Below are 26,224 nucleotides of genomic sequence, written 5' to 3'. Positions count from 1 at the left end.
GGGGAATTTCCCCAAATTTGGCACAAAAACATTCACTTGGACTCAAACAACGACGAACACCACTGACTTTGGTGTTGAAAGGTCAAAGGTCAATGTCACTGTGACCTCACATGTATTTGGTCATAGCTTTGCAATTTATATGCTAATTGTCATGAAATACACAAAATGGCCTTTATTGAATTCAAAGTCTTCATTACATAAACTTTAAGATTATTACTATAATCTTACTACAACCATAACTATACCAATACATGGATGTGAACTGCGACTTGACTAGTTAGTGGTGGCAGACAACCACAAAGTGTTATTTGCTGTAATGCTGTGAGATCAGAACTACTGAAATCAGGGAAGCATCTTTTAAGGTTCTATATTGGGAGCAAACTGACAACTGAGAACCAATTTTTGTGCAAGACGCCGCATGTTTTATGGAACGCTTCAAATTTAAAACCCCTCAAATATTTCCCCAGCATCACTTCCCTGCGTGTCTGCCTCTTTCACTCCCACCTCCGCACACTGTCCCTCTCTATCATAAACCCTGTCCTTGCCTGCATTCACTTTCTCCTTCTCAAAACCGAGAGGTGTAAAGTTGATTTACTCCTGTTGTTCCTCTCTTGGCAGGGTGTGTGTACAGGCGTGCGTGTGTGTGTGTGTGCGTGTGTGTGTGTGTGTGTGTGTGTGTGTAAGTCTGTGTGTGTGTGTGTGTGTGTGTGTGTGACAAAGTTAACAATTTAAACAACGGGACAAAGTAGACAATGTCCAGTTAGGGATGACTGCTCTACCAGCATGACACTGCTACCGGTGTTTGTGTTTGTGTGTGTGCGGTGTGTGTGTGTGTGTGTGTGTGGTGAGGGATGAATGCTCTGCTGAGTTGTCAGAGTTGAGGATTTTGCCTGCAGCGACTTTGTCTCCCTTACAAAGTGGTGCTGCGAGTCGCTCTGGATAAAAGCATCAGTTAAATGCTGTTTTATATACAAGGTAAATGGACTCTATTCATACAGCACTTTTCTGGTACCTGTTTACCACCCAAAGCACTTTACAGAACAAGTCACATTCACCCATTCCCATACATACAGAGCTTTTGCTATCACACATCATTTATACACTGCCCTCACAGCCCTCAGGGGTTAAGAGTCTTGCCCAAGGACACTTTAGCATGCAGACTAGAAGTGCCAGGGATCGAACGATCGACCCTCTGGTTAGTGGAAATCCCTCTGAGCCACAACTTTTTCAACTCCTTGTATAATCTCTAAAATCTCCAAAGAAAAAAAAAGAAAGAATAATCGATAGCACTGTAATGCTACTCCCCCCCTTTAACAAATGTAGCTTCACAATTCAAAGAGACATCATCTTTTTTTGAAGTTCATAACTACATACCATATTATGTGACAAACAACTTCATTGTTCGTGTGACTCTAATTGCTTACGAAATCTCTGCTAGACATACTGAACAGGAGTTCATCCACATGGAGGATGTCAACCTACAGTATGCTCCCATTACTTAGCAGATGGTAAGCGGCGCCTGGAGGGTTTGAAATGTCAAGTTGAATATGTAAATGTCTCATATGTTTGCTTAAACTGCAGGAGTGACTCAGACACATTATACCTTGTTTGAAAAAGCAGGTATCCTTTGCCAATGGGTCTGACAAATTGTTTGACGAATTGTGCGTCTAAACACAGGACTGGCATCGGTTCTTCATGGCCAGGGAATTACAAACAGTTCAATATGGGAATGTGGACAACAATTGTAAGGGGATTAGAGAGCCTTCAGAGATTATCTTTCATTATCAACCATAATCAATTCACAAAAAGTAAACACTGTCAAATCTTATATGTCACAAAACCAGATTGCCAACTACTGTAAAACCAACAGGTACACGTGTTGACCCTCAAGTACTCCACTTTTGTCCACTAAAGAAAAGAGGTAAAGCAGCAATACAAATAATCGCACAGACGCAGGTAGGTACACGCGCCCAAACATATAAACAGAATACGTATACACTTCCATAAAGGGCGCACACACTCACCGGCTCGGTCAGCTCCAGTACAATGGCCCTGTACGTGATGGGACTGCAGTCGCGGGTGTTTCCCACAAGCGTGCACGGTAGAAACATGGGACCCAAGTCATCGCCGTCCAGCACGTCCACAGTCAGAGTGGTGGTGGCCGTGCGGCGCTCGCTGGGGTAGGGGGCTCGATCCTAGACAGAGAAGAGAGAGTGCTTTTATTTATTTATTTTAGGTAGATAAAGTTGATATTGCACTTTGGATATCTTTATCCTCCAATGTCGAATGAAGAGTGTCCACCACATAACCCTGCCGAGTATTTTCAGGACATCATCAAAAGACTCTCTCGATGCCTTCAGAGTCTATTTATGCCTCATTATGATCAACTTAACATGTTTTCAATGCATGTATAATAGCTTCATCACAGCACAGCCCTGCATATGAACAGCCCCGGCCCGACAAAGACCAACTACTCTGTTTTTTTACATCAATACATGTATTTCATTCACAGTGTTGTATGAAGGTAAGTAAATTCATATAATAATAATAATAATACTTAATTTACTGAATTCCTTGTTGAATTTTACCTCACAAATCACTTTTCATTAGCTACTTTTACACATCGTTACACCAAAAGATGAAATAAAGTATACATTTTGAGTCAAAATTAACATTGCAGTGCTCCCATTCCCATATCTTGCAGATCAATGAGTGGCCCAAGAAAGTTTAAGGAACAGAAAACAGCTTCTAGGCTTAATTAAAGAAGATTCATTTCATAAATCTGACACGCAGGAAAGAGCGAGAACCTAAAAATGTCGTACACTCTTTTTGCTAGTCCGAGGAGATATGAGCGATTGATTAAATACAAATATGGAAAATATTTGATTTATAAACAAAATAAGATGCAGATAAGATGCACAAGATAATGCTTTGACTCGCACTCTTGCCTGTGGCCATTCGATGAATAACCATGAATAAATAAATGTAGGAAAAATATTCAGGCTTCAGAAAACAAAAATTTACATGAGACTAAACATACAAGAGAGATAAAGTTCTCCAAACTAAGTCTTAATATTTTTTCTTACCCTCATCGGAAAATACATGTCATTTTGAAAGTTTGTCCAAACTCCAACAGCTTAGTCTTACTGGTGAAATTAAAGAAAATCACCTACAACACACCTATACGCTCTTGTGTCATGGTGCAGCATTAAACTACATTCGAACCACTAAAACTTTTATTTGTACCACACATCCCTCATCTTAGCCTTTCTCAGGCTCGTTCCCACTAATACACTGAAATCTAAATGTTTTTATTGCATTGGTCTCAAGAATTGAGATAAAGGAAGGGAAAAAAAAGGACTTTGTTTTTGAAAAGCATTTCCAAACAAGAAAAAAAAAATTTACAGGCAGCTCTTATAATTTCATCCCAATGAACACTACATCTGGTGGCCTTTCAAAATTGAATCGGAAATAAATAATAATACCAGTAGTACTGTATTCGTATACTACCAAGTATTTGTATTGTGCAGAGATCGCAGGCATTTGAAAAACCGTAAACCAAAAACAAATGACCTTGTTACACTCAAAATGTTAACGCTCGATTAAGTTTTGAAATAGGAGAAGACCTTCAGGAGACTTCAAGCTGAAGGAGCAGGGTTTCAGTGAGGCCCTTGTGAAATATCAAATAGGTCACAATGTGTTCATATGTCCTTTTCAGATATTGAAAGTATAGATTCGAGTTTCAGGAAAACTATTCCCACACTTTTATTTCTGCTTAGGCACAAATGTGCCATCGCTCTTTTGTGGATACATCTTAAAATCTAATGCTACTTTCTACTTGTTTTATTCAAGGGTATAAGGGTATACGTTTATGTGGCTAAGTCGCTGGAATAGTCCGCCTTTATTCCAGGGGGTTCTTTCACCTACGTGCACGTCTCCAAGTCTTTAGCTGAGAATTTATATCCAGCAAATTCACAGCCACTCAACACACTCTTAATATTGCATTAAGATGAACAGTAAATATGTCAGGCTTTCAAGCAGTCAGAAACCCATTCATCTTTCAGTGTACTGTTGTCGTTTAATAATGTTTTCTGGGTAAATGAGCCAGGAGAAATATTAACATTTGCCAGAATATTTTGTAAGCAAGGTTTTACTCTCACAACAGAAATTCTTAATGCTGCAATCAGCAACTTACATAATGTTCTATCATACCTCAGTTTAGAATTTCAACCACTGTTCCCCATGAGCCTCTTTTGCACGTTGACTGAAATGAACTATAGTGTGAAACGCTTTTATGAATAAAAAAAAGCGTTGTTCGTTGAAAGAAAAGGAACAATTATATTAACAAAGACATTAAGTAATAATCAAGCACACAATAATAGTCCCTTACTGCTGAGTCAGCCGAACAGAAGTGGCCTGTCTGTGTAACAGTAATGCTCCAATAATAATAAAAATGTACATAAAAATAACACAACTTTAGGCTCCAGACTACACTCCCACACAGTCAGGACACCAAAGCCATCCTGGATATCGGAATGAAAATTGCCTATTTGTAATTTTTATATCTTTTTTACTATATGAAAAAAATATAATATCATCATCAGAATTGGTCTGAGATCGCTGCATGGCATGCAAACAAACAAATAATAATAATGAAAGCACTTACGTTGGCCTGTATGATGACCAGGTACCGCGTTATCTCCTCATAGTTGAGTCTTTCTCTCAGTACGACGGAGCCAAACAGTGTCAGGGGGATGTCAAAGGTTCTGTTGGCTGTCTGAAACACACACACACACACACACACACACACACACACACACACACACACACACACACACACACACACACACACACACACACACACACACACACACACACACACACACACACACACACACACACACACACACACACACACACACACACACACACACACACACACATACACACACACGCAAGCACACAGTAGAATTTAAAGGTGTAAATGTGCAGTAGTAGGAGTGACTGTAATCCTCTAGCAGCCAGCCAAGGGTATGATTTCATTATTATGATATTATAATTAAGCCGAGACACAATTGATACCAGAGTTTCACAGATAAAAAGACAGATGACCTACCGTGTCCTTTGGGTTGTACTGGATCGTGTACTCTATCTGTCCGTTGGGACCGTCATCGATGTCTGCCGCCCCATTGTTTCCCCAGAAACCAGAGAAGATAGTGGTTCCTACTGGCGTCAGCTGAAAGCACGGCAGAACTTCAGCAACTTTGTCTACAAGCTCACACTAGATGAAACAGCCCTTATCGCACACTGCTGTGTCTTGTCTTGTCTTTTGCATCCACTGACGATATAGATGAAAAAAGGGACACATTAAGAAAACTTCTTCATGTGCGTTTGGCCATAGGGAGTCTTGGTACCCCACTGTCTCCTCAAAACAAACACTTGCCGTTTCATGTTCATTGTGCTCGAATGGGGTGCGCGGAGCGACATCAGCATGCAGTTGTTTGTGCACTTTCATTTGCACTGAAAAAAATGTTCTGTCTACAGTCTGTGCCTTTTCTCCATCTCACCACTGGGAATATTTGCTACACCCCATTGCCCCGTCTCATAAAAGTATTAATGTATCGAGTAAAAGTGGAAAATTTGGTCACAGAAAACCACACACGGTACGTTATAGGAGTGCCCGTCACTACAGAACGTATTGGTCTTTGATTTCAGTGAAATGAGATAATTATAATAATTATAATAAACACAGAAACATATGGGAACCAAATGCTCATGGGTTATAAAATAATGAGTGGCTGTGAAAATAGATTAGCCCTGGCTTATGAAAGCGCACATGTTCACAGTAAATTGAACAATAAATCAATTATAATAATGATTAATGAGTAGTTTTGAGCAGTGTGTACTGTTTGTCACGCTACAAAGTGTAAATGCCATTTCGGACTCGGTATATATTTTTGTGCCAGTGTAAATATTCTCAATATTGGTTTTCCTTTGTGCTTTAAATTTCAAAATACATTTGCAACATATGCAACGACATATACAGTAGTGGCACACTTTAAAGTACAGAAACAAGATGTCTACATATTCAGAAAGATGCTCAGTTTGATGTGAGGACTGAGGATTTCCTCAGTCTCAGAGTTGAAACTTTCCTCCGCACATGAAAGGAAGATCTTTGCCGAGCATAAATTGCTGTGCTGTATTTTATTATTATTTTTCTTCTTAGCCGTGTGCCTTGGGATCTGTGATTAGGTGTCAGAACTCAAGTCTAATCTCCAGACAGCACAAGAAACATTTGAGATTAAGTTTAATTTAGCTGCGGCAACACTGATTTGTTGCATCATTGCCATCAACAGGGTTATCTATGCCTGCCACTGATCTAACAATGGTCCTCGGAACGCCTTCTGCTGTCGCTCCGCCACTTTCGGATACGGCGCTAATGGAAAAACTCCACACTCAAGCACTGGTGCCAGCTCATGAAATCAGCCACAGGGATCACCTTGTACCTTGCGCTTTCACAGTGAGCACATAAATTGTGTCCTAGACACAAATTATAAATAACCATATTGCCTTTCTGTGTGTTATAATCTGTCTGCCTCACATTCTTGCCCTAAAACAATTGTTAGTGATAAACAACTAATGCCGGTTTAATGTAGATGATGGTTGGTGGTGCGAGTTCAGGAGTGAATTAGGACAATAGCTCTCTACGTAAGGAGCAGACCTGCACTCATATCCGAATAAATCTGCTCCTGCTCACATTGGGATAAAGATATATTTCCACCAAAATGACCACAATTGCCTTGGCACGGCACTGGCATCCTATATTAAAGTTTGGGTTTTTAAGATGCGTCTCCTTAATTGTACGGTGGCCACTGAAGTGAATTAGGGGGATTACTTCAGTAGGAGCGATGAGTGGCTGGAGAGGTGTGTGATGCAGCAGGGTGAAGGAAGGGAGAGAAAAGAAAAGACTACCAGAAGTTTACAGAGTGTGGATGAGGAAAGGTGGGGAGCTTGGGGAAAGGTGACACAATGAAGAGCAGGGAGTCGTGTGGGGGCATGGGAGTGGAGGGGACGGGGGGCGGTGCGGAGCTGCAAAAACAGAAGGGAGGCCGAGAGAGAGAGGTTGGGAAGACAGATTGAATTGGACAGGCTGTGGAAGACTGTATAATGAGATATTCTGCTGGGTCTGCCTAAGGTTGTGCTGGCAGTCGGCTACATGTATCCTTGTCCACTTTAAGTCTCAACCTCTTCTAGTTAAATCCCGCCTCCCCGGGCAACGGCGTACACACTAACTGTGGGATTGACATTGTAAAGACTATTCTGGAAGCCTCGGAATAACAGATTTAGATCCGTCCCACAGCTGCTCAAAGGCCCTGCCTATACTGCACTGCCCTTTTATTTTGGTCTGACAGCAAAACGCCATGTACAATACTGCTCGGAGGAGGTTTGTGTTTGAAACACATTGCAGTTTCCAGCTCCATATTCCGAATGCAGGTCATCTCATGTGCTATCTCCGTGGCACGGGAACACGCTCGGTACAGTACGGCTGATCTGCCGTCATCCTGCAGGACCGGTGTGTGGCCCCCGCTCCGCAGAAACTCTCATGTACCCTCCATCATGACAGACGGCCGGACTGCGCGTTTGCAAGTGCAGCAAATGGCTCTTGATTTAGGTGAAAGGCTAAGAACGTATTTCTGTCACACAGAGTTTCATGGATTTTTGTTGTTGCTCTTCCGTCTCCGTGAGAAACAGACGTTTCTTGTGTACATGCTGTACATGTTTGTAGATGTGTGAGAGTGTTTTGTTTTACCTCACTGACAGCGACATAGTATCTTGGCTGCTGGAAACGCGGGGCATTGTCGTTGCGGTCTCGGACAACGATGCGGACCTCGTGCAAAATCACTGTGCCTATCAGCTCGTTGGTACATTGCACCTGAACCACAATGGAGTGGATATATGAGGGAGGCTGGGGAAAGAGATTGAAAGAGGGAAATGATTTGACTTTTTAAGGACAAAATGGCGAGTAGCAATAAAAAAATTGAAAAATATAACTTTATTTCAAATACTTGTACTATAAATCTGGTGCAATAGGAAAACATGTGCTCAGTTACTTCACAGAGCAAACTCACAGAAAGCTGATCATAATGAGCATATTGAGTTTCTCACAACAGAAAATGCTGGAAAAGGTGAAAGAGCCAGGGACTTTCAAGTCAACTATATCTATCTACCGTAGTCAACTGAAAACGACACAGGATCATATCCATCTGTTGAAAAAACCTCAAATTAAAAGTGTTCTAAATTTCTAAAATCAGCAGCAGCACCCGAGCCACTAGTGTTTGAGCAGGAGTCACGCCAGGAATTGTTAGGATGTCAGTTTCTATCCCAGACTGAGGATAAGATAGTGAAAGATATGAAGAAATTAGCGCGGACATGTATGAAATAAAATGATTCGGTTGCCTTACATCTCGATCCAGAACCCGCCCGGTGCTGTTGAGATAAAGGGCTTGTTTGGAAGGGTCAAGAATCACCCAGTAGTCGTGGTTATCCCGAAGCGAGAGAGAGATGGTACGATCCGGCCCCTCTGCCACGCCATTTATTTGCATGTTCTCCACCAACAACGTTCCTGGGAACACAATAAAAAAACACTCACATTGACTCAACAGTTTGAGTGAAAGACACAAGGTCCACCCAGCGTTTTCTGGAAATAAGAGTATGATTCGAAAGCAGGCTTGGTCCTATGAATTACTTAACTAATAAAAGAACCCTGTGCTCTCCTTCATGTTCATTAAATTTACAGCATACCTGGAAACTGTGCGTAGCCAAGGGTCAAAGGCAATTAGATGGAGAAGCACACAAACGGTAATAGAGAGAGACACAGTAAAAAGCATGTGGATTTCAAATCAAATTCAATAAGACCTCATATCAGATATTGGGGGCTACTCCGTTCGCCTTCTCTTAACCAGCACCTAGAATACTTAAGACCAACTGGAACACTGAATAAAATACAGAGAGAGCAAGCATGTGAGACAGTACAGATGGGGGAGAAAAAAAAAACTTGATTCATTTAACCTGCTCCACTCGGTAGCTGTGGGGGAGAGAGGACGAGGAGAATATTGAAAGACGGAGAGAAAGAAATACAAACGTGGAGACGGGACACGATCCGAATGGAAACGGTCTGCGCTGTATTTCCAAGCAACGCACGTTATCTCTCACTCGTAATAAGGCCGGGATGAGTCGTGTCAGAGGGGGGGGGTAAGGGGTCAACGGAGGTTCACACAAAGACAGGAAAAAGGGCAGCTGGAGAATCAGATACAATTTTTTCGGCGATTGACAGAGTCCGTGAAAACCTGACAAACTTCCCCTTTTCAACCATTTGCATTTGAATCTCAAAGTTAAAAAAAAAAGCCACACAAACCAAAGATGTGATCCCACTGCTGCAGTCAACATGTTTCATATTTCAGGGGTCACGTTTTACTGGAAAATATTCAAACAGAAGAGGAGTGAAATTAAGTAGAGAAGCTAAACATTTAACGGCTTGATTCTGTACATCTTCAAATCACAGGAGACCCATTACCAGGCCCGGTACACTGCATTATTAATCAAGAAAAAACCCCAAAACTATTATATGTGTGTGTCTGGTGTGTGTGTGTGTGTGTGAATGTGTGTGTGTGTGTGTGTGTGTGAGAGAGAGAAAACACAGCACTATCCTTCAGTACATTATTAATCATTTGGAGGTTTTCAGCAGGGTGTTTATCTGCATATAACATTATGCTGAAAGTGGAGAAATAAAGGAAAATTAAAAAATACTTTTTTCTTTTCCTGTCTCACTGTCACAAATGAACCTGGAAACCTCTGTGCGTTGCGTCTGTGTGTGTGTTGCGTGTGTGTGTGTGTTGCGTGTGTGTGTGTGTGTGTGCGTGTATGAGTGAGAGAGTGAGTGGGCGAGAGAGAACAGAGGTACGGACAGAGATTAAGAGAGAGTGAAAAGTTGAGGGGGCAAAATGGTTTGTTTGCGCACGCACGCACGCACGCACGCACGCACACTATACCTCAGAAGATTGATTGGGTCATGGCTTTCTGTGCTACCATGGAAACCGTGTCAAATGATTTGCTGTGATTTGCTGAAGTTAAATAAACTGCGAAACTTAATGAAATTGGTTTCGTTATATGAAAAATGGGATAGGAAATGGAATTCATTAGGAGAAACTCATTCCTTGCCATCCTTTGGCAAGGAATGAGTTCTCCTTTGGTTTTTCTGCTGCTGTGATGTAAAGTGAGTAAAGACAAGAAAAAAAAATCCCACAAGTGAAGGTAAAGGAGAACGACTGGGAGCTCCTAGGCTTTGTGTAACTGATCTGTATCTAATTTAATTCCATAAACCGTCTAATATAAATGAGCTCTTTTCACAGTGACCTCACTTTATGTGACTGAATATTGCACTCAGCAGCACCTGATTAAATTGACCCATGCGTTACAGCATACAGGCATAACTTCAACAAGGGGTGTGTGTGTGTGTGTGTGTGTGTGTGTGTGTGCGCGTGCAAGTGTTTGTGTGTGCAGCAACACCAAGAGAATGTCTGAGAAAAAAAAGAGGCACAAAGGACAACTGGACAGCAAGAAGAACCAGAAAAGATAGCGGAGAAAGCGAGGTGAGAAAAGATTGGGTTGAATGAGGGGCTGATAGAAATCAAGAAAGAGAGTATCAGGAGAAAATGGAGAGAAAATGAGCACCGTGGGGGTCCATTAATAGAAATTTTACAGGACAATATCTTGACTGAATGGGGGAGACGCAGCTTGGGGTGTGAGCCAGGTGAGAGCGGCGGACCGAGAAGTCATCATCACATCTTCCTGCGACTTCCGCTCATGGAGACGGGAGGAAAGAGGGATTCTATGCAATAGAAGTATATGAGTGTAGGCCTAGATAAACTCTTATCTAAAAGAATTTAACGACAAAGTATACTGTTTACCTATCTTGTTTGACGATAGGGTATGTTCAAGATAAAAAAAAAAAGCTTCAGTCAAAGTTGTGCGTTCGCTTTCGTTGCTCGCTGATATGAGTGTTGTGCACCATAGCCGAGCGGAGCTGCACAGATTTACCCTGCGATGTGAGGCTGAAGATGTTTGGCTTAATTAAGGTCGGCAGTTTCCCCCCCTTCAACAAATGAGGCTATCCAAATGTGGAAGTTATTTGGTTTCAAAAGATTGGTTTGAAATTGGCTATGACACATGCCTCAGAGAAAAAACAACGCCAACCAAAAGAAATCATAACTTCGGCGATTTTTTCTCGCCCCTCCACATTCGGGATGAAAAGTTGAACCCACAGCCGGCGTCACTTGCGCCCAAGCGTGCGATGGTGAATCAACAGAATTTCTGTCCATCAATTTCATGCTTTGGAAGATTAAATACGGCCTTTAATAAAAAAAAATCTGACACCATGAAATTGTAAAAGTGGAATATTGGCAACTACGGCTCAGTTAGGGACAAATTTGCTGAACCCTGCAAGCAGAGTCTGTTGTTCCGTGGCCCGGTGGTGGTCCGCTGTCGACGTTAGGCTCAGAATGCAACTTTGAGGATTTAATGGAGACAAATACGAGTTAGATACATTTCATGCAGCAGAGGCCTGTGGATTTTCACTCTCCAGTTTTGTGTTTTTTCTTTTCTTTTTTCTTAAGGTAAAATCCGTTAGTAAAATGTTTGAGGACATAACGCTGATTTTAGTGACGCCCTGATGGCTATATTTTTAGCATGTGCCTTCTGCAGGATCTCCTGGTGACACGTCATGACTTTGATTGCACAGGATTTAAAAAATGAAATCCTACCGCAGTAATGGCAGCATTTGTACTTCAACCCGGATCCGTGTTGAGGTGTTATACCAATGCAGTTTCTCCACAGGGATAAAAGGGAGAAAAGTCTGCAGTTGACTGACAAAAAAAGATTAAGTACAAAAAACAACTAATGCCACACATCTGGGTGGTAACAGTCTTCTGTCAACACACCCGTGTTATAAATGGAGTCACTCGCTTATTTTTTTTTTAGGGTTTGAGAGAAGTTGAGCTAATGTTTACTGTGCAAAGAACAAGCAGCAGTGGCTTTCCAGTAAAACATATCCTGCGGGTCAAAGGTCAGGACGACCCAGCCATGCACATCCACTAAACAATCATATCTACTGTATAGGGCAGTGACACTTTTTTCACTTTATCTGAAAAGTGTTCCATTTCTTCATGCCCATTCGTCATCAGGATGTTTTGATGATATTGCCGCAACTGTTTTCCAAAAAGTAGAGAGTTGGATGCATTGTATAATGTTGCATATTAGCAGAAGTAGAATAATTATGTATTTGATGCATATTTGTACAATGATGTAGCTACTATTGTGTTGTTTTGTTATTCTTAGAAGAACCGTGCTGAACTGGAAATGTCTCTTTGCTTAATACATTTGTCCTTCTGTGGATGTATGCATGCGTGTGCGCGTGTGTGTGTGTGTGTGCGTGTGTCCAACCCGTCCCATTCCCACACACATCCACTCGTTCTAATCACCCTTTTACTAGATTTTCTTAAAATCACACTCCTAATTTCATTTTTAATCTTCTTTTATGACATTTCCAGGGGCTAAAAAGAATTGCTAACTCATATCTTGTTATAACTTGAAATCCTCTCCCCTCTTTTCTTTCCTCAAGCCTCTCCACCGCTTTGCGAACACCGACTCAAGATAATCACCCTAAAGCTAGATTCTCTATTAAACACCGAGCACTATTTCACAGACACAGAGCCGTACACGGCATTATGCAAAGAAACCATCCCAATGCTAAATTATTCTTCCAACAACCCTGCCGAGAAGATTAGGTCTCAAACAGGCACAAACACGCACTTGTACCTATAGAATGAACACAATGAACTCACAATCAGACAAATTACGAGGCAAGCACATGGTTGTTAGACAATGGGTTGAGGAAATAAACAGATTAATCTACAGGCACACATATGGGCACATGCACAAACATTGTAGCTGCATTCTAATATAATTGTATCGCACACCTCAATATTAAACAGTCAACACAATTTTAAAAACAAATGTATCAATGAACACAAATGGCCAAAATGGCATTTCTATCTATCCTGCAAATACCACACATTGCCACACATGGAAAAATATGCCTTCAGCATATCTGTAAGCCTTGACTCTTATTGTGACATATATTCAAATGCATATCAATAAGTACCTCATATCCAGTCACTGTTCAGTTATTGAAATCATGATGAAAGAAAAGGAGGTGAAAAAAAAGGTTGATTGCCTTAAATTATTATAAAATATCAAAAAACTAAATGTCATTTGAGGTGTGTGTACTAATACTACAGTTATTCATGTACAATTGATAAGTAAAATGTGACCTGACACATTTTCATAACGATGTTTAATGTGTTAATGTTAAATGAGCCGAAACTGCCTCAGAGTGAGAGTGAAAGTCACCTTTCTCTGACTGTGTTTAATTCATGTAAATGATTGAATTCAAACAAACACACCCTTATATTAAAAGAAAATGTCTTTCACATCATACTGGAGGTACCGTTAATAATGGATAGGTCTTGCTGTTGTCATGGATGGCCAACATGGATTCATATATCATTACTAGTCGGCTGATGTGCTTACGCAGGCGACAGAAGAACAGAGTAAAAGTGGAAAGCAGGAGGAGTAAGACGATGGGTAACTTATTAGGATGCATTAAGGCATCAGTAACACAGGCAGACATGCCAGCTGACTAGACGGAAGGCACTGCTCTCCTCCATGTCTGGTGTTGCTCTGCTAATCTCTCTCCGTGTCAGTCAGGATTACTGTGATCAGGTCGCACCATTTAAAACCTTGTTGAAGAGCAGACATGGCAAACATTATGACAGGTCGCCGTTTTCCGTACAGTAATCTATAGGCCAGAGATAAGAGCGTGATTTAACTACGCAGACCGACTCGCCTGTGTGTACATTTCACCTTCCCTATAAGATTTACCGGCCTTCCTGCAGGCCAACATAAACCTTAATTTACTCGTGATTAAAATAAGGATTAAACTCATCAATTAAACAAAAATGATGTCCACACGCACACACACACAAACACAAGCCTGCACTAAAACATGCCTCTGAGCAGACTCTGGCATTGTGTGCTTGGGTATATTCCTCCGCACAGTCTACATGACACAACCATCAAACCAGGAGCCACCAATTAGTTTATCCAGCGCGAGCTATCAAAACACACCGAGGATACAGGAAGAAAAGAGAAGAGAAGATGTCCATAATATGAGGCATTAAAAAACTTTTTGGGATAATAAAATTGGAGTAGGATAGAGCTTGACCACATGACAGTAAGGGTGTAAATGCATTGAGGACAGATTATGATCTGATCAACCAAACCACCATTGTGCATTGTGGCCACATTGAGAACAAGTGTAAATGCAATTGCATTAACAACATCAATGCAGCAGCAGCAAGGCAGCTGGAAGCCTCAACTATGGATGCTTTTCATAACAATGGTCAAGACAAGACCAATTGAAAAGCAAGCAAACACAGTCGCTGTGTCCCAATTCAGGGGCCGCCGCCTCGGAGGACGTGGGCGAAGGCGGACGGCCTCCGTCCGCTGCGTAGACCACGACGGCCTAAACAAAATGAAACGGTCTGGTCTACGGCGGATTTCCAATTTGCTGTCGCCAGCGTGTTCCCCCCCTTACCGCCGTCACCTAGGAACAGAGCTGTAGTTGCCCCGTCAACGGCGCGCAATGAATCCTGGGATAGTTTGGGTTGGGAAGGATCCACCCGTTGGAACCTTTTGATGGAAGGAAGCGTCTGTCGGTTGCGTTTGAAGCAGCCTTTATAATCGGACGGCCATGAGTCGCGCCGCTGTGACACACTTGGCCCTTAAAACGCCCTGAATTGGAACACAGCTGAAAACACAGCTTCACGGAGGCTACCATCTTCTTCTTCTGTGTATTTGTCTGTGTTAGGTGTTTTTGTGCAAGCGAGAGGAGGACGTGACTGAAGGAGGACGTGACTGAAGCAGGACAGAGCGATTGGATCGCTATTGGATCTCAATGTGGACACTAGAGATACATATTAATGCGAGGTGACTGACCTTCCAATCCAACTCTTGGCAAGAGGGCAAATAAGCAAATTTCCCCAAATGTCAAACTCTACTTTTAAGCAAGCTTGCTCGTGAATGGCAAACATTCTGTAACTCAGGCATGCACACCCAGAATAATGCATGTTTTCTGTTGTTCACGCTCATACATGGTGAGGTAGCTCAAAGTGAGAGACCTAATGTCTTATCCTCTGCAACAGGGACCAGACTCACACTACGACACAGCTGGCACAGAGCTCATGAATATGAATGAGTGCAAGGCACCTGCCACGTCAAACCAGCTGCTGCTGAAAAAGGTCAAGATCATCCAACAATGTTTGTTCATGGTAAAAGGGGATGGTAATCTTGAACATTATAATTCTGACAAAGCGTTCCGTTGTCGTGCCGCAGGTGATAGAAAACCCTCAAACCCCGCCGAGGATGAAGAACAGGATTGAGAAGTAGAACAGACGAACACTTTACCGTTGGGGCTCTCTTCGTCTATGGCAACGATGGTAGCTGGAGGACCCGACCGGGACAGTTTACATTCTGTGAGGTTGACAGAGACAAACATACTCAGTTATCATCATCATCATCATCACTTTCTTTATAACCAGTTTATGAAAGCCTGAAATGTAAAACTCTGAATGAATTCGCTTGATGAAAGTAAGGAAACCATTATTAAATAGCTTTTCAGTTTGTTAAAATTAAGTGGCTGTTGCTATCACTCGGGTCGGACTTTCATTTTTTGAAATGGACTCTGTGAGTGCCCTGTGAGTGGGCGTTTGTCATTTTACTTACAGTATATGTTTGTGAGGACCATTTTGAGCACAGGCCTTGTGAAGTGTGGACATATTTGGAAAGTGAGTTCAATTTTTGCCTGTCCTCACTCTTTCAAAAGAGCTGTTTGAGGATTAACCCTCAGTTTTAGGGTAAACGCTAGAATCAAGGTTACATTAGGGTTAGGGTTAAGTGGTGATAGTTAAGTTATGGTAAGGAGTAGTAGTGACATCCTCACTGAGACGGTAGTACAAGACAGTGTATTTGTGGGGCTTTATGCCTATAAGGTCCTCACTAAGGAAGTATAAGATTGTGTTTGCGTTTGTGTGTGCATACCCACAACTCTAAAAGGCTGTTTGAGTGTTCATACTTGGTGTGAGGGTTAGGATAAGGTTTAGGGTAAGGGCTGGGGTTAGGAATTTGGTTGTGATGGTTAAGGCTAGGGTAAGGGACTAGGGAATGCGTTATACCAATGGGTGTCCAATGTCCAATGAGGGTAAGATAGAAGTACAAGATAATTTGTTTGTGTGTGTGTGTGTGTGTACTTGTGTGTGATAGAGATGAAAGAAGAGGTACCACAACAAATATCTGAAAGAAATGAGGATGGCAGTATGGGGGAAGGCGTGGAGAAAAGGAAAAATGAAAATGAAGAGAGAAAAATGGAGCATCCAGACAAAAAGAAAGTGATGATGGGCATATAAATACACTTTTTAAAGACACAAATAAGATTAAAAAAAAAACATGGTAAAACAAACAACAACGTTGATATACAAATATATATATATACTACATAAGTACAAAAACATAGCTGTCATGCTGTCCGTACGTAACAATAAATAAAGGGTGAGCCTGGTAGATCCCGTACAGCCTTCTCAGCGGGGTCGGCGGGGGTTAATAAACTGACACAGTGACTGAAAACACAGTGAACAGAGGAAGAGAAAGGAGACAGTTCTTACCCTCGTATTGCCAATCTGCCGAAAGAAACAAGCCCGTCCGGCGAGGAAGGAGGCAAGGGGAGAGGGAAGGTAGCAGCCAAGGGAGAAGAGGAAGAAAGAAAAAGCAGAGGGGGGAAAAAATCATAGAAAGATGAGAATTAATCTTCATTGAAGAAAAAAAAAACAGAGAGTAGTCAGACGGGAAAATGCAGTGGATGGGTTTGAAGTTTTTGAAAATGATGGTAGTGAAGAAAGTTTAAAAGCAGATAATAAATATGCTGTGCGCGCATTTGCATGTACACTCAACGAATGTTTATAAGTTGAAGCTTTTTCACCTCTACACAAAGCCTTTCTCTACACTCATAAGAAATAATTCTAAGGGAGGCCCAGAGTGCTCCCATTGAGCGGGGAAAACCAGCTATGACGTTTGAGGATACTCCTTTATCCTCTATGTCCTTATATACTCAGGATGAGGAACTACAAGAGCTCCCACGGTCACCAGGCGGGGCGACGTTATTGTACAGCTCTCGAGGTTGGTTGGTTGGTTGGTTGGGGGGGGAAACAATCCCGCAGGAAGGCTGGGAGACGGATGTCTGCTCACCTAGAAAATAGACTTCATGGAACAATGATCAAGCTCACTCTCCCCGCCTTATTCTTTCTCTGACGCCCTCTCGCCCCCCTTTCATGATTAAGCTTATAAACCGTGAGACACCATAGATTATCCCAGGATTCATCGGTATTGTTTCTTGTTTCTTGCTGGGGGAGACGGCATTGAATGTTTCACAAATACAGATTCAACCTGACCGCAGCCTCAGAATTTGCTCGTGCGCTAGTGCGGAATGTTATTGGTTTTCTAATTTATTAGGAGACAATGTTTTCTTTGCTCTTAGGCTGATTCGGGGGCTCATCGTTAAGACACTGGGATTGAGGCTTCAGTGTCTTCATGTGGATTATTCTAAATTAAATAACATTTTAGGTGTATGAATTTTCAATCCTTAAATGCCTATCTGCCATGTAGACTATTTTTTTAAGTAATTGCACTTTTAGCACAACGCAACTGAACAGCTATTTTACAGTGTCAATGTGTGTGTGTCTTTATTCGTCTTTTGTTCTTTACTTGCCCTACACAAAATTAAGGATCCATGAAGTCGTATTGACCTGTATTGTATTGTAGTGTATTCTCCTGGACAGGTGGAATTTTCATGAGGAAATTGACTTGCCCCGCCGGAAAAGTTAAACGCCATAAACACACAAACAAACAAACAAACAAACAAACAAACAAACAAACAAACGATCTTCATGATATTTTCATGAGCCACGGAACAAGGGTCGTTGGTTACATCACACTCCACCAGCTGGGCTGTGAGCGCGTCAGATGACAGATGCGTATCCCCTGCTCGGCTGCCTCTTTATCCTCCAGTGTAAGATGACGCCCCTCATCTATTACTAACCAGCCATTTGTTCTCTGGTGCATCTCTGTCTCTGGGTTTCTTGCCTCCTCCATCTCCTCTCGTCTGCCTCCTTCTCACCAGCTGCCAGCGTGCGCACCCCCCCCCCGCCCCACCCCCTCCTCAAATCATAAAAATTAAATGGGAAGAAAAGGTAAAAGGCCCAGGCTGTAATGCAAAGCGACAGATGAACACGATGAGATCTGGAAGGGAAATGAGCTAAGGCGTAAACACCCTGAATGCAGGTGATGCTAATTTGAAGCCCAGTCTCTCTGAGCCGGCAGTGCATTTGAATAAATTGTATAGGCACTTCCTTAAAGTGCAATCTTGTTTAAAACAATTGTCGGTGTAGCTGCAAAAAAAAGTTAAACCGAGGGGATTAAATCAATCACGTCGTCGCCTTCTGTTAGCAGGTCCTAAATTAAAACCGTGCACTTTTTATCTGCGCGCCGACTCGTACCTAAGGAACACCTTCGGAGGGGGGAAATTCACGATGAAGAGCAGGATCGCTGTGAAAAATGCAAATTCTGTGCTCCTCTTCCAAACGGGTCAGGGACACATCTCCTCTCAAGACTGCGCTTGTTTGTTTGAGATATCTAATGAAAAATGCCCCCTTGCTCGCAGAGACCTCTTGCCCCGCGACTGTCTTCCTCACGCTCACCCTCAAAAGTTAACCTGCGCTTTCCTTCCCCCCGTCGATCGCGATACTTGTCTTTCAGCGAGCGCTCGCGGACCCTCCCCGCTGGGCGTGCACTTGTGCACTCCTCTTCCAAAGTTTCTGGGGAAAAGTAATCACCGGAATGACTTTGTGCATTAACAAGTGAATAAATCCATCTAATGCCAGGTTCCTGTCAGGCTGATGAAAAGCCCCGTGGAGAGCTGCGGGGGGGGGGGGGGGGGGAAATAGGGGTGAAAGCGTTCAAGGTGTGGACCGCAATTTAAAAAAAGGAAAGAAAAAAAAATAGACTTATAACTTTTAAATGGACCTCTCAGCTCAGACGACATCACAGGCAGACATCAACAGCTCCGTTCGCTCTAGAGGTACCATCCATCCAGTGCCTCTTTATTTAAACCTGCTCTGTGTCAATCAACATCCTCCTCCGTTTGCTAGTCACCTTCCTTCCATATACATTTGGCGGGCAGAGTATTAGCATGTACAGGCTGCCAAGAGCAAAGAGTCCACTGAGGAGGAAGAGACGGAAGACTGAAGACCGAAGCAATCACCCAGGAGTCCACACAGACCTGAGCTGGATGGAAACAAGTGTTGTTGTTGTTGTTGTTGTTGTTGTTCAGTACGCACAGACACACAGAGCTTAGCAACTGTTTCCATGACGCACACGCACGCACACACACGCACACACACGCACGCACGCACGCACGTACGCACACACCTTATGGGGCTTCACGACAAGTTCACTCCATGTGCACATTCATACCACTTCACACAGTTTACACAATGGAGCCCATGCGACCGCCTGCAATCGCACACTCACACGTGCTAGAGTTACCATAAATTATAAATGCTGAGACTGGGACTCAGTGAGGGCACCTGGACAACGCTGATTGGGTGTGTGTGTGTGTGTGTGTGTGTGTGTGTGTGTGTGTGTGTGCGTGTGTGTGTTGAGCAAGGATTCATTGCATATGTAGACCGAGTCATCGCACGGAGAATTAAAGCCGTCTCATTACCTACAAGAGGGGAATTAATGTTGGCCTCCAGTGTTTCGCTACTGTCGCAACATTAAAGGAGCAGTTCGACGTTCCTTGAGCCTCTTTAGACTCACGCATTTTTGTTGTCACACTTCATTGTTTTTTAGTGTTGAAAAGACGCAGCAACAAAAAAAACAGAAATAAAAGCAAACGAGATATAACATTTTGAAGAATGAGCTTAAGCACCTGTTTTCTGTTTCCAGTCTTTATGCTAAGCAAAGCTAATTAGATACTGCCTTGACTGACATAAGCATCAGCACTATTGATCTTATGTAGTGTACAAGCACGTACGTTGTTATAGTAAAATTACCTGGATATTGACTTGTTATATATTTACATGGATTATGATGACAGGTGATTTCCCATCGTGGCTTGTTCCACAACTATTTGAGACACCGTTGAGGCCCATAATTTACTCTGAGGTAAATGTGTCTAATACTTCTCTACCGTACGTTAGAAAGCATTTCAAAAGAAAAAAACATTGAAGTGTCTCTGACGTACAGAATGTGTGGGCATAGCTATGGAAAATTTTGGGGGAAAATAAAGGCGGATCAGAAGCACGTAATCAGAATACGAATCATTTCTGCAGTACATACTGTATAATCCAATGAGAAATTAGTGTGTCAGTTTCAGTATCAGTTGACATGGGCCAGCATGAATGTGTGTAGAGGAATGGATCGGAGGATATCACAGGCGTCCCTGATCCATCTGGGCCATGACACTTGCCCGCCTCCACTGCAATAATTGACTCATTTCATCTGATGATGTTTTGGATTTGGCCTGTGACTGACTGAGAGAGAGTTCATTTCACAGGACAGGAAAAAAAAAAGAAGTGCTATCTGAAGATAAATATATGTTCTGTAATCTTGTTTTCTTTTTTTCTTTTTTTATCTGGAAGAGAGTGGATTGAAGGTAAGGATTTGATCTTTTTAATGAATAAAAAAATATCCTTCTAAGGTCACTTATTAACATATTAATCTTATTTTTGACCAGTGATGCCCCTTGACATTGAATAAACTGAAAAGGGACAAAATATCCCACGAAAATGTTAAAAACGTGGGGGGAACAAAACGCAAAACCCAATTTGAAATAATGTCTGCATTGTTGTGCTGCTAACTTTCTAATTTCAGGCAAAGCTTTTTCTTTTTAATGTGAATCAGAATTCGTTTCTGAAGCTTTTTTTTTCCCCTATGCCATATTTTGACCATCTGTTAAGTATTTGCTTGGATACCTTGCCTGGAGTCTGGATTGTAAATGGGAAAGCCCAGTGATGGTGAAATCCAACATATTCTGGAATAATATTTGAGCATACTGTAGTAATAAAGCCAAAGTGATGTTATTACAAGAGACGTCTGGGTAGATCCGATTTTTTTTGGAAAGTCTGCTTTCTTTCTCTTATGGGGAAACTGTCCACACTTTTGAACTAGACTGAGTGGAATGAATTATAGTTTATATCAAGAGAGCAGTTGGAGAAGTCTGTCTATGAAATATGCACTTATATCAAGTGCAATATTGCGCGGAAGAGTACTGGGGCCAGGCATAAGAAAACAAAATGAGAAAAGGATTTTTTCCCCCCCATTTAGCATTTCGAGAAAATAAAGTCAAAATGTCAAGGGAAAAAAAGTTCAAATGTCGAGAATAAAGCTGAACTAAATCAGAAGAGAATGATCGTTTTCAATTTTGCATGATGACAATAAAGTCAAAATTTCGACAATGAACTTGAAATGTCAAGATTTAAAGGCAAAGAATATATCAAACCACTGAAATTAGTGCATATGCACGCCTCTACAGAATGCCCTGTGTAGATGAATTGGTCAATTTGCTCTTTTCGTAATCAGTTTGAAGAACCAAGATGCGAAAAACCCCACAAACTTGGAAAGACGGAGCACTGGCAGCTCGCATAGCTTTCAGTCGCTTCCTCTAACTGGATTTGACGGACGAGAGGAGTCGACTCAATTCTCGATATTTCAACTTTTTTTTTTCTCGAAACGCAAAAGGGAAAAAAATTCCTCCTCATTTTTTTTCTTCTCATGCCTAGCCCCAGTACTCTTCCGAAATACTGAAATGCCATTCAACAAAAATTAGAATAGAAAAAAAAAAGCCTTTAAAGAACACTGCTAAATCCACACAGAGATGTGTTTGTCTGTTTCACAAGCAAACCAAAAACACCTAATGAGGATTAATTGCATCACGGTGACCTACTGTTGTGAACAGTGTGCGTGTAAGTGTCTGCATGTGCGCGTGTGTGGGTGTGTAGCCATTAATAGTGCTCCACGGGGTTGGTAAGTTAATTACATACTGGGCTCTTTTTGATATGAACTTAATTAATATGCAAAGAGACATTTGAGATAATTCACTTATTAAAAACACATTATTAAAGCCGTGTAAATGAAAATGTTACAACGACAAAACAAAGAAACACTAGTCGTTTCATTTCTTTCAGCTCACAACGCTACTAGAACGTTTTGACACACAACTGACTGACGGGCTAAAAGTCTCGACTTCTTCAAATGCACGCCGTAGTATTTCAAACAAGAGCGACTGGAGAGAGGGGTTTTTTTTTTTCCCTCGAAAAGTGCGCGCGTGTCATGTCCTGTTTAAGCTTCCATCAGCAGGAGCCCAAACGTACACCTCTCCCCGGGGTCCGATTCCTCTCCGTCTTCCCTACCCCGACCGCCCGGCCGCTCATCCATCAAGCGTTCATCTATGCATCCATCCTTTCCCAACCGCTGATCCGTCCGTCCACACAGAGCAGAGTAGCAGAAAGGGGGACGGAATTGGAGAGGAGGCACTTTGAGGGGAGTGGAGAGGAGAAAAGAAGAAGAGGGTCGGTAGAGGAGAGGAGAGGAGAGGAAAGAAAAGGAGAGACAGTGTGACCTTGCGTTAGATTGATGTATCTCTGGAGAAAAGGGATTGTCGACCCGCTCGCACCAACACACACACACATATGTGTGTGTAGACACGTATACACACCCCCAAGGGTCAGTGCCGGAGGAATAACCACTTTGTCACCGTGCTGGCTCTTCCATTATCCTGACTCTCTCCCTTTCTCTCTGTCTCCGTCTCAATGCGTCAGGTCTGTTTCCAGCCGGTGTGCGGCTGAACGTGGCCGACAGCGGTAGTGGTGGTGATCGGACAAGTAGTTGTGCTCAGGATACAGGGAGGAAATACACGGACACCCCAGTAACCCCGAATGCCCCTGAGATGGCCGGCAACCGCAGCACACTGTTGTTTGGAAGTCTAACAGTCTAGATTTGGACTCAAAATAAAAGATTTAAAGGAGCAGTTCAGCATTTTAGGGTAACATTTATTTTGTTTCTTCCTCTATCCTTTTGCAAAAGTTGTGACACGTGTTTACCTTTTTCATCTCAACTATGATCTCTCATTCAGTGGTATATACAAGATGAGGTCAAATCAGTTTTATGTGTCCTGTATGTACGTGTGTGTGTGTGTGTGTGTGTGTCAAAAACAAAGTCAGAGTTGGGGGAAAGCGGGATTGGCAGCGGCGCAGAAAGAAAAAAATTAGACGTAGCAATAAATATGAGAGGTTAAAGTTCCAGAAGTAAGGAGAGAGGAGGAGAAATGCCAATCTGGAGAAAGAGCAGTCTACTTCAGATATGGGGGTATAAGAGGGCGATGACAAGAGCTGATGAGAAAGAGGCAGTGATGGGGATGAAGACGGAGTGAAAAAAGCAGGTGACGCCGAAGTGAGGATAGATGAAGCAGATATTCACCCCAGATGAAACAGGTAGCACAAGGAGTAATAGGTAGGGGGGGGGTTGTGTCTCGCTATCTGAATTGCAGAAAAAGAGACGTCGGCAGTGATTCAGAGGTCTGGAGGCGCACACGCGGGCTGGGGTTTGGTAATGAAAGGGATGAAAATATAATCTGGTGTGGCGCTACGATGTATGTGGCAACTGGTGGACAATCTACACCAGAAAGGCTAAATGCTTATGTGGCCCAGATACCTTGGCGCTGTGGTTTTCCCCTTCTCATGGAGGGTCTTAAGAGACTAAAGTTAGTGGGGAGTGGGAGTGGACAACACTGAGATGTGAGAAAAATCTCATAGAAATATGACCTTTGACTTGCCTTGTCATTTAGTCATGGAGATAGATTCGTTCACTTTTTTTCCGAGAAAAAGGGCAGTGCAGTAAAAAAAAAACTAATTGTGGTTTTGAAATTGCTTTGGCTTTGCAAATGATTGAAGAGGAAGGGGAAGCATTCAGGTTCTTGTGAACGCCACATGGGGCCTTTAAATGAAGAGCATGCTCTGATGATATTCAACGGACAGTGTAGATTGCATCAACAGTTGAACTGGCAGGTACGAAGGATGCTTTCTAATCACCGTATATTAACCTGTTTATTTACGGTAAGTGGCTGTAACTAATATAGCGCTCAAAGGACGCCAATGAGGATATGTGACTGGTTGGGTTCATCTGTTTGTTTGTTGGCAGGATTACTCAAAGAGTTACGCATAGATTTGCACGGAAATTTTATCAAACCTTTTATAGGCCCAGGTAACAGCTGATTACATTTTGGTAGGGATGCGGATCCGGGTCTGCATCCAGGAATTTCTTTAAGTATTCCACTTCGGCCTTGCTAGATAGTACAAAACTTGACATAACTTCGCAAATACCAAAAATATGTAGGTCAGATGGAAGGGTGGGGGCTTGTTCGGTCTTGGCGGTGTACCACACACACACACACACACACACACACACACACACACACACACACACACACACACACACACACACACACACACACACACACACACACACACACACACACACACACACACACACTGAGAGTGTGTGTATCAAGTGTGCGGGGAGCTCGGTATCCTGGACATTTTGACATGCGGGCTATAGGGGAGCCAGGGGATCAAACCACAGACGTTCCGGTGGACAACCTGAGCCGCAGCCTCCCTCTTAGTGCAGAGTTGCTCGACAGAGCTTTGGGCGTGAATTCATTCAGAGTGACACCTCACAATTGGTTTGCAGAAGCGCCACAGTCACACTGTAAACTGACTTTTTTTAGTTTTTAACTTTTTTCCAGTGCATCATGCAGAAAGCTGGCGAGAAAGATGCGGTGCGCGGAGCGACGTACTCAGACCAGCACACGCTTTCATTGTCACGCGGGATCACGAAGACACAAAGGGAAACATGCATGCGCGCGCGCGCACGCACGCACACACACACACACACACACACACATTAAGGTTAAATAAAAGAGAGGCGTGAAGACGGAGATAGACATACATCACACTCTGCTCTCGTCAGCGTTATCGTAACAATGGATAAACACACAACTCAGTCATGAGCACGACTGTATGTTTTTATCAGTTGTCATACGAGTTATGACGAGGAAGCAAACAGGAGTGAAGGGGTTTGCGAGCTGTTAAACCTTCGGCCAGAAGCTGATTCGACACATTGTTTGGTCTCTCACTCCTCGGACCGAGGCTTATTAAAAAATATACTGAAGCTCTTGTCACTTGGGAAACCAAAAGTGGATGAATATAAGTCTCTTACTTTGGGACGCCGGCTAATTAAAACACGCTGGTGTCAGGCGGGGGGTCCGAACAGCTAAAATCCACCGCTCAACATGGGACTCCAGCTCATTAAAAACACACCAGCGCAAACTATACTATAAAAACATTGTCTGTCAACAGGAGACCCGGGCTTATTAAAACATACTATTCTTGTTATGTGCAGATCCAGCAGGGTAAAGCCCGCAATCCTGTTTCTGAGAGCCTGTCGACAGTTTAGGAGACACAGCCTTACAGTAGGTGTAAGTGACTGCAGGTGGACAGGTGTGATGGGGCGACCAGCGGGAGAAACAGATCCGGGGAGATCTGAAGTCATGGGACGTCCAGAATTGTACACCTTCACACTTGCTTTATGCTTCCATATGCTCCCCGAGAAGCGTACACACTCGCCGGCATTCACCTCTGGCCGCAGCTGCCGTCGGCTAAATGCCAACCAGATCAATCTCAAGGGCCAGGAGTTAAATGGGAAAATGAAAATATCTGACAAATTGAGCAACAAAAGTCAAGAGAGTATTATGCTGATCCCTGCCTTCGGTGATGACTTCATCTTTGTCTCGCCATGCTTCCGTTCGCTCTGATTTCATGGGAGTGTGGATGTGTTTTCAACATTTTAATAGCCCTGCCATATTTTCTCCTTAATAACGGTTACCACTGTCAGATTGAATTGCAAATTCCTCTTCCATTGTGAAGTTGGAGAGGAGAAAATG

The 26,224-nt window shown here is 42.7% G+C and overlaps 1 protein-coding gene across 2 annotated transcripts in view; it reads right to left on the bottom strand.

Moving 5' to 3' along the window:
* LOC118287356 (protocadherin-15-like) overlaps positions 1-26,224 on the bottom strand; it is a 222,404-nt gene that overhangs the window by 88,047 nt on the left and 108,133 nt on the right. For both annotated transcript variants that reach the window (XM_047327512.1, XM_047327511.1), the window contains 7 exons: positions 16,836-16,850; positions 15,583-15,648; positions 8,463-8,623; positions 7,811-7,966; positions 5,117-5,236; positions 4,667-4,777; positions 2,025-2,195 (listed from right to left, as the gene is read on the bottom strand). In XM_047327512.1, the coding sequence (XP_047183468.1) occupies positions 2,025-2,195; positions 4,667-4,777; positions 5,117-5,236; positions 7,811-7,966; positions 8,463-8,623; positions 15,583-15,648; positions 16,836-16,850 (800 nt within the window). The remainder of the gene's footprint in view (positions 1-2,024; positions 2,196-4,666; positions 4,778-5,116; positions 5,237-7,810; positions 7,967-8,462; positions 8,624-15,582; positions 15,649-16,835; positions 16,851-26,224) is intronic.

Source organism: Scophthalmus maximus, chromosome 16 (genome assembly GCF_022379125.1).
Source record: "Scophthalmus maximus strain ysfricsl-2021 chromosome 16, ASM2237912v1, whole genome shotgun sequence".
In the NCBI taxonomy this organism is placed as follows: Eukaryota; Metazoa; Chordata; class Actinopteri; order Pleuronectiformes; family Scophthalmidae; genus Scophthalmus; species Scophthalmus maximus.
The sequence above is the reverse complement of the archived record's forward strand: the minus strand, read 5'-3'. Positions and strand labels throughout refer to the sequence as shown.